Here is a 10,149-nt window from a genome sequence, read left to right as displayed (position 1 = left end):
CAGCCGTTAAGCTGTTGAACAATGTCTGCAAACATAGCCCACAGAAAAAGTCAATCCACGGCGACCCGCCAATCGGCCACGCCAGTGTGCACAGGCTCTTAGCTAACTGTTAGTTTGGGCTGGTGCAGAGTATGAAATAACAAAAAACATAAAAAAGGCCCATAAGCCCTCTCGGTCTCCTCGATGCACCACTATCGAGGCGTAATGCAATAACCATCTTAAAGCAGGTGTCTGCTCAAATATGCTTGAAGATGTTTGCAATACCGTCAAACCCGTCAACCTAGGAGAGGGAAAAAAGATGGGTGGGTAATGTCTGCGACATAACCGGAGAGATGTAGAATACATAAGGAACACGTTCTTCAAATATGTTGATACTCATTGGAATTTTTGGACAAAAGGTGATTTGGGCGAGGAATATTTCAAATTATTCTTTACAAAAATGATGGTGGTCCTGAAAAGGACCTTTTTTGTTGGCGTTGTTGGCCTTGGTGAGGGAGATGGCTAACGATGAAATGAATCGTTAGCATGAGGAAGTCGCATAGTACAGGCCAATGGCAGAACAGATAATAATTGATTCCTGAAAATCAATTTTTCTTTATTCATGTAAATTATAAATACTTTCAAATCTAATAGAAGATTCCTGGTCATATTTCTGAATCATTAGTGCGAACATTGTGTGATTTGGTCAAGTACAATGAAAGTTACAAACTTTCCAAACTCGACCTTCTGTTCCTTCCGAAATATTGAAATGGGGTGTCTATATTAAACCGTTAGTCGTGGTCACAATAAAAAAGATGGGTGGGTAATGTCTGTGACATAACCGGAGCGTCGTGATTTCAATTCGAGACGTTAATTTAAATCTAATAATATTCAACAGAATCACGTTTGAATGGGAAATTTTCAAATAATTCTCTATGGTAATAATGGTGGTTCTGAAAAGAACCTTTGGTATCGGTGTTGGTGTTGATGGTGATGCGCTGGATCGTTGGATATATTTGGCATGATAGTTACGTGCCTGGCTAACTGTTTTGTAGCCTCGAACGAAACGACAAGACTGGCTTCTTCGGGTACCATTACGGCTGAACTTTAGCTCGACTTTGAAATCCTGCACAATCTCACGAATCAGACACTGGTAGGGCCATTTTGTTTGCTACTAGCACGCAGCTGCACAAAAAAATCATTTAATGCAGTTAGTACACGGAGGCTGCCAAAAAGCTCGAATAGAAGCATGCGACTTCAACGTTTAAACACATGCAATTGAAGCAACACTGATCACTAGAAGGATGGTGAGGGAACACGCACATTCGTTTTGGTTATACTGATAATAGCAGTAGAAAAGAATGGAAAAGCAGTGCACGAAACGAGCGAGAGGATAATTTAAATTTTTGTTCCGTGTGCAAGCTACTTCTTTCCACACAACGTATTATGTTGCTTGTTGAAAATTACACATCTTAAAATGAAAGTTTCAGTTTAACTCTCACTAGAACACAATTGATTGGTCCTGAAAAGAACCGTTGCTTTTATTGTAATTTACGCCCACTCCCAGCGGACACTGTGAGCCAGTTTGATTTCTTTTGCGAGAAAGTTACGTACTTGGCGCACTATTTTGTATCCTCAAATAAACCGATCAAGTAGGCATCACTGGCTTCATTACGGCTGAGTTTTGTAAGCGTAGCTCGACTTTGAAGTAATATTGCGCACTTCCCACCAACCTGGACTCCGCACTTTCGAAGTGCGAGTGATCAAACTGCTACTGAAAACTGCGAGCTGTCAAATCACATGTATTTCAAGTGATAGAGATGGTATTTTCATGGACAGACCAGTTGAGCTAACCAGTCTATGAGAAGAATTCAATAGAAGAATAATAAGTGCGCAGTGTGGTTAGAATCCAGTTTTTACTGCCACAAGCAATACACAACCTTACGAACCAGACGCTGGAATGTTAGCCAGCGGATTAGTTGCTCCGTTGCCCTTTAGTTGGGGCGAAATACTGGCATGGCGACAGTTCCTGATCGGTAGTTGATTGCGATGGGCCACCAGTAGCTGGGACACTTTTTGGGACCGTCATCATTGCCAACTGCTTTCCTCCGGTGGACTGGCTGCTTGCTAGTGGTTGAACGAATACGAATGATGAGAAAAACCGACCGACCAATATTCATACATATATGAAAACACGAAAAAGCACTACTATCGCTCTCTCGCTCGTTTTCGTGCCATTCCTGTGCCTTTCCTTTCCGTTCGGCTACCAATACTAGCATAACCAAAACGAATATTCTGTCTGTCGCCTTCAATCTAGTGGCCAGTGCTAGCAAACTTGCATGTTCAGTTTTTCAATAACAACATTCCAACAGTATTTTCAAAGAATGTTGCAGATTTGAAAAGAAGGAAGGAAAAGATTTTCACAAATTTAAATTCTTTTGTGTTATTTGTTAGCGCTGATAAAGGCTATTTAGTTTGCTACTAGCAAGGAGCTGCACAAACAAATCGATTTATGCAGTTAATCAACGGAGGCTGCCAAAAAGTTCGAATAAAAGCATGCGACTAGTGTACTTTGCACGTTCTATATTTTATCAATACTAGAGAGGATCGATAAAATAATTCAAAGTGTAATAGCAACATGCAATTGTGGCAACACTGGCCATGAGATGGTGAAGGAACACGCACATTCGTTTTAGTTATGATGGTATTAGCAGCAGAAAGGAATGGAAAAGCAGTGCACGAAAACGAGCGAGAGAGGGTAATTTAATTTCTCTTTCTTTCTTTCCACACATCGTATATCTTATATAGCTTTCTGAAAATTATTTGTTATACACCATAAAATGTAAATTTCAGTTTAACTCTTATTAGAACACAATTAATTGGTCCTGTAAAGAACCGTTTGTTGTTTTATTGCGGGAGCATAATTCAGACGCACTCCCCACGGACACGGTGAGCTAGTTTAATAATACAAACCGACCAAGTAGGCATCGTGGGCTTCTCGGGGCATCATTACGACTGAGCTTTGTAAGCGTAGCTCGACTTTGCAGTCCTGTACAATCTCACGAACCAGACGCTGGAACGATAGCCTTCAGATTAGTTGCCCTTTAGTTGGAGCGAAATTCTTGCAGGGTGACAGTTCCGATGAGTCACCAGTAGCTGGGGCACATTTTCCGACCGTCGTCATTGCCAACTGCTTTCCTTCGGGGACTGGCTGCTTGCTAGTGCTTGAACGAATACGAATGATGAGAAAAACCGACCGACCAATATTCATATATGAACACACGAGAAAGCACAACTATCGCTCTCTCGCTCGTTTTCGTGCCATTCCTGCGCCTTTCTTTTCCGTTCGGCTACCAATACTAGCATAACCAAAACGAATATTCTGTCTTTCCATCGCCTTCAATCTAGTGGCCAGTGCTAGCAAACTTGCATGTTCAGTTTTTCAATAACAATATTCAAACATCGCTCTCTCGCTCGTTTTCGTGCCATTCCTGCGCCTTTCTTTTCCGTTCGGCTACCAATACTAGCATAACCAAAACGAATATTCTGTCTTTCCATCGCCTTCAATCTAGTGGCTAGTGCTAGCAAACTTGCATGTTCAGTTTTTCAATAACAATATTCAAACAATATTTTCAAAGAATGTTGCAGATTTGAAAAGAAGGAAGGAAAAGATTTTCGCAAATTTAAATTCTTTTGTGTTATTTGTTAGCGCTGATAAAGGCTATTTAGTTTGCTACTAGCAAGGAGCTGCACAAACAAATCGATTTATGCAGTTAATCAACGGAGGCTGCCAAAAAGTTCGAATAAAAGCATGCGACTAGTGTACTTTGCACGTTCTATATTTTATCAATACTAGAGAGGATCGATAAAATAATTCAAACTGTAATAGCAACATGCAATTGTGGCAACACTGGCCATGAGATGGTGGGGGAACACGCACATTCGTTTTAGTTATGATGGTATTAGCAACAGAAAGGAATGGAAAAGCAGTGCACGAAAACGAGCGAGAGAGGATAATTTAAATTCTCTTTCTTTCTTTCCACACATCGTATATCTTATATAGCTTTCTGAAAATTATTTGTTATACACCATAAAAAGTAAATTTCAGTTTAACTCTTATTAGAACACAATTAATTGGTCCTGTAAAGAACCGACTTTGCCCGACATTATTACCATGGGGCGAAATTCTTGCAGGGCGACAGTTCCGATGAGTCACCAGTAGCTGGGGCACTTTTTCGGCCTTCGTCATTGCCAACTGCTTTCCTCCGGTGGACTCGCTGCTTGCTAGTACTTGAACGAATACGAATGATGAGAAAAACCGACCGACAGATATTTATATAATCTCGCTAATATGCACTACTATCGCTTTCTCGCTCGTTCTCGTGCCGTGCATGAGCCTTTCCTTTCAGTCCGGCTTCTAATGGCCTAACCAAAGGAATATGCCGTCTTTTCCCCACCAACTGCTCTCGTCAAGCAACCCAATGCGAATACTCATAGGAACAAACATGTAGTGGACCTATATATAAACTTTTCATTATTTTATTGTTCGGTTGGTCCACCATAGTGACGGCTGTGTGCGGGATGGGCTGAAAATTTTCGCTTTTCCGAGTCGCTTTCGAAAGATTTTTCAAAACACATTTTTTTGTTATTAGTGCATGTTATACATACTTCAAATTTTAATACAGCATAGAGGAACATATTTTCAACAAATTGGCCTAAAAATCAAATCATTCTGTTAAATGTGTTAAATGTTATTAACGTTCAAAATCTGACGCGGCGCCGAAGCCGATATTTTGAAACGGGACCCCTATATTGAAAGCTTAAATGTATTCTACATTAAAAATCCACCTAAATAACTTAATTGGAAAATCAAAGTAAAAAGCAGATACAACACTTCTCGTAAGTGTTCGATTTTTATGATGCTATGGGTATGTAGCGATTTGAAAGAGGGATGTAAAAATAAAAGATATTTAATAACCTCAAAACACCTATTATTAGAAGTACAATGTCTAGTCTGATTTGCAAACGCAAAATAAACAAAAGTTATAAGTTCATTTGTTTCCCGTGACGTGAATCATGAAAATGCGATTCTCATAGTCACTTTGGTGACATTTGTCACAAAAATGTCACCTCACCTAAAGTGACTCTCGGAATACCCCTCCGTGAGTGACGTGACTGTTAAGTGACGGGACGGTGACTCAAGTGACGTGAATGACGTGACTGTGAGAATAGGGCCCATAAACGCATAGTGATATAATCGAAACATTACTGTAGTATAAAATATATAAATTTGAAAACATCGAATCATTTTTTTATTATTAACGCACAAATGTTTTGAAACTTTCAATACCTGTTTTGGGATCTTTGATATTTCCTGTATCAAAATAACAAAGGTTTAAACGCACTGATAGAAAGATTGAAACGAATTTTAATTGTATTTTAGGGACAATGGTTTACTGATATCGTTCATGCTTTACATTCTATCTATTTTCATTAAAATGAAACCTTGTAACCGAATACGATGTGAACAGGACTTCGAGGAACTAAAGCTGGAATCTCGGAAAATGATGCTAGTTACACATGAACATTTAATTTCGATTTTCCAATCGTGAAATCAAAAATGGTAAGTTCTAGTTCTTTCCGCCATCTTCTTTCAGTCCGACAGTACGGTTGAAAACTAAATGACCATCACTGCTGTCGGGATCAACCGAAAAGTACCCTATTCTTTCAAACTGATATTTGTCAAACACTCGAGCGGTTTTAATGAAAATATCTCCGTAGGCAGAAATAATTTTCAACGATTCTGGATTGCAGTCACTTAGATATCCCCCAGGTACCTCAGTGGTATCTTCGGGGTTCTTATGTTTGAATAGTTTTTCGTACAAGCGTACCTCGATTTCATTTGGCTGTGAAACCCATTGTACAAAAGCTTTCGGCTTATCAGTTGTTTCACTATAGTCACACTTGCAAACGAGTTCAGTGACACATCCGTCAGAGTTTTTCAAAACGTCTGAAACACTGATAACTAAGCCTGCATAACGCAATCCAACAGATTGACAAGTCGTCAAACGGCGGTATCCTTTTTCTGGGTTTTCTTTAAAATCTGAGCGTTCTATATATAAAATTCTATCCAGCCATATAGTGTGAGTTCCCTTTTCAGGACTACTTGGAAAGTTTGGAACGGTGAGTTCAACTGGTGCATCATATGGAAAATTTGTTATGGTAATTTTAAGCGGTTCCAAAACTACTAAGGCGCGTGGGGCAGTAATGTTCAACACATCACGAACGCTTGCTTCTAGTGCAGATGGATCTACCGAGCTCTGAGCACCAGTTACACCCATTTGCGCACAGAAACTATTGATTGCTTCAGTGGGAAAGCCTCTACGTCGCAAAGCGGTTAATGTGAAAAGTCTTGGGTCATCCCAGTCCTTGACGATACCTATTATGAAAAAAGAGAATAAAACGGAAAATTAATGTCATTCCACCTATTGATACTAATACAAAAACACTAATTACAACATCAGTCCGGCTTGAACCTTCGTTCGATCCGGTCACAAAACTAGATAGCTCCTGGTTTACCTAGAGCTTTTAAACAGTAAAAGTCTTTCTCAAGACTACCTATATTTTTCCCTCGATCAGTCTTTCTCCAGAGTACCTGTTCGTCGACGGAAATATAAACGATAGTGCAACGACCATGAAAATCAAAGAAATTTGAACTGAATATTATAAAAAGATGGGAGGGTAATGTCAGAGACATAACCAGAGTGAAGTAGAATACACTTTAGACAGGTAAATTCTGCTCTGGAATAAGCAATTTCTATGCGATTTTGTCGTCTTTTGCACATTCATAGTTTATTTGGAGTATTTTTATAATTATCAAGTTGTCAATTTGCAACATTCTTTGAAAATATTGTTGAACTTTTATGAATGAAGGCACGAAAACGAGCGTTTGACCGTCGTCCTATTACCAGCATCAGAGAAGTAGCAGATCAGCATTTTTCGCTACATGGCCTGTACCAAACAAACCGCTCGTAAGTCCACCGGAGGAAAGGCTCCCCGCAAGCAGTTGGCAACGAATAGAGCTTCCATCCCGGGAAATTATTTCCCGGGAATCCCGGGATTTTTGGATTTCCCGGGATTCCCGATTCCCGGGAAATTGTATTTTCCCATTCCCGGAATTCGGGAATCCCGGGAAAAAGATTTTTAATTTATTCCCAAAGGCTTAGGTTCTGCGAAAGAAATTCTGTAGGAAATATTTTTACCGGCAAACATTTGGAGTGAGTAGTGAATGCAGATTGTAGCGTTAGTGACGCGCGGTACTTTCTTAAAAAATCGATGAGTGTATATTACAAAACTTGGGATGGTTTAAGTGATATCATGCTTAACGCAAACGCTTTTTAAAATAAAGAATGCTTCTAGAACGTCTGCAGAAATATTTGGTCAGTTCATCGAATGCATATTTCGTCTAATTTGTTATACCGTAGGTGTAATATCTGTAAATTTTTGAATGTATGAAAAGCAATACATAACGCTGTATCTGTCCAACATCATGCGCATCCACACTCTTTGAATGTCGCTTTCAAGGATGCAGAAAGGATTTTTGAAGGGATAAGATCAAACAATCCAGATACTCACCCGTAACAAGAAATCGATGGTGGGCTTCGTCCATCGCTGTACGGTTCGTCCATTATCTACTTGATTTTGATTCACACTTAATTCGAAATGATGCTGATCTTACTGTGACGGAAATGGATTCCATATATCACATTTTCTCATTTGATCGGAAATGACTGCCCACTACTGAATTAAGCTCGATCTTTTCATTCAAGATTATTAAAGAAGGTGCTTTGCATTAAATTGATTACATTCCATCGTATCAGAATAAAGAATTCCAATTTTGGACAGTAACTCCAGCAGCTGCGTTTAGTCCCAATTGTAATCGTAATTACCAAAATTTAGGTTATACATATAGACAAGAAAAATCATCAAAAGGAGTTGATGTTGCGTAAACTTATAGACGAGTTATCGAATGATTGAATGATGTGTAGGTCAAAAATAGGCCATTTTCTGACAACTGCCTTTAGGACAGATATACATGCAATCAAACGGGTTTGAAAACTTTTCGATTTATTCTTTCGTTTTCAAGAAAATCATTCACCTTTTTATTTTTCTTCTGTATTTCCCGGGATTTCTCGGGAAATCTATTATTTATTTCCCGAATCCCGGGAAGCTGAAAACCGTCGGGAAATGGAAGCTCTAGCAACGAAGACCGTGTAAAAGTGCCCCAGTCACGGTTACCGAGCAGAAACTGTCGCCCTGCGAAAAATTATTTCTATTGTCAGCGATGGACCTTCCAACGAAAACTAGTCTGGCTCGCTTGGAATCGAATTGTACGGACCAACCACTGCTTTCACATTTCATTCAGTACAACAGCAGATTTTCACTATTAGAAAAACAGGCAGCATTCTGGCCGAAAATTTTGAAACGGAGCACCCATATCGAAACGTTAGAAAACGTTCGATTTTTGTAAATTGAATCGTTACGGACGGTGGTTTGAATTTTGCGGGAGATGCTGCAAACGAACTGCTGCATGGTGATGCTGCAAACGAACTGAGCGTGAGCAACAGCATGCTGAGTTTTTATACCTGACTACAGCACAACGTAAGCTCGTCCTTTTTTGTGTTGTCCTCAATGTGTTCTTTGTAGCTCCACCCCTTCGTTGGTCGACCACATATTTTTGATAAAGAACAAAATTGAAATTGTGATTCCAATACGGAGATTATCGAACACTGAGGGTAAAGAGAGTAATGTAATACGGCACCTTGGTAAAATGTTTAAGAATTGAAACCTTTTTTGAATGCGCCTAGTAAAAATGTTTTCCACTTCACTCCAGTTTGTTTCTGACCATATTTGCAATTTGTGTACTGAAATAAATCATAATTTAGGGTTTAACCCAAATTCCTCTCCAGGGAGAAACAGTCCATGAAACAGAAAATACAAATTTATTCTTTGAAATGATTTTGGTGGCCCTGAAAAGGGCCTTTTTTATAATGATACAAGTGAGTTCTACCTTTTCATCTTCCAAATCCATACAAAGTGTGTCCCTACCGCTTCAGAGTATAGACGACATTCATTGCGGTTTTACGCTTGGCGTGTTCAGTGTAGGTCACGGCATCTCGGATGACATTTTCCTGCACACCATCAGCATTCGTAGATTAAATCGGAGATGCATTCTACACCACCACGATGAGCCAGACGACGAATGGCGGATTTGGTGATTCCCTGGATTTTATCACGAAGAACCACGATGACGCTTGGTACGGGAACGCAAACATGGTACCGCTCATTGTACCGTCCGGACGAGCATGTTGCTCGTGTGATAAGCGAGCACCCACTGATGCAAAACAAGCTCGCGTGACCTGTATATATAACATTCCCGTATCTAATGAAACGCTTACATGCTCCTTTTTGACGGCTCTGCGTGAGATGTGCTTGCAAATTGCGCATTTTCCTCGCTGTTTTCACAAATCATTGTTTTGGTTTATTTATAGTAGTCGCATTAATTCCGAAATTCAATACGAAATACGTGCAATTTCCGATCAGCTAGTGCAAAAATATTGCGATTTCGATCAGTAGAACGGAAGATATTCGCATTTCAAACCTGGGAAAATTTCTCAACTGAAATTTTTGAAACGGGACCCCATATTGAAACGATAGAAGTATTCTACTTCAAAAAACGTGTTCTTCGCATGGCTTTATGTTCACAAGTAAAAAGTTTTCTTTTCTACATTTTAACGACATTTAATGAGACAGAGATTGCTGGAAGGCAAAGTGATAAAAATTTAGTACTCATAGTACTCAACTGAGAGCAAGGATGTGAAATATACAGATCGGACAACTAGAATTGGCAGGGTCATTAGAACCTGGCTTAATATCGTACGGGCTTAACTTTTGTCTTCTGTTGGTGGGGGTCGAGCTTAGGTAGCATAACTACGAATCACTCCACCAACATGCCTTCTGGTGAAGACAGACTTGTCCCTCTTTACCGTGAGAACCGATTAAAGAAAAGCCACGTAAGATCACCACTGAAAACCTGTCGACGATTAGCATCAATGAAATTGCTGCTGTTCATCTATGTTTGCCTTTCGAATGCCGGGATAGATTTTTATT

At 39.6% G+C, this 10,149-nt stretch overlaps 1 protein-coding gene across 1 annotated transcript in view; it reads right to left on the bottom strand.

Moving 5' to 3' along the window:
* Positions 1-5,264: 5,264 nt before the first annotated feature.
* LOC131692992 (probable glutamine--tRNA ligase) overlaps positions 5,265-10,149 on the bottom strand; it is a 172,527-nt gene continuing 167,642 nt past the window's right edge. Inside the window, exon 3 of the mRNA XM_058980424.1 lies at positions 5,265-6,418. Within this exon, the coding sequence (XP_058836407.1) occupies positions 5,610-6,418 (809 nt within the window). The 3' untranslated portion in view covers positions 5,265-5,609. The remainder of the gene's footprint in view (positions 6,419-10,149) is intronic.

This window comes from Topomyia yanbarensis, chromosome 3, assembly GCF_030247195.1.
Source record: "Topomyia yanbarensis strain Yona2022 chromosome 3, ASM3024719v1, whole genome shotgun sequence".
Taxonomy (NCBI): Eukaryota; Metazoa; Arthropoda; class Insecta; order Diptera; family Culicidae; genus Topomyia; species Topomyia yanbarensis.
The sequence above is the reverse complement of the archived record's forward strand: the minus strand, read 5'-3'. Positions and strand labels throughout refer to the sequence as shown.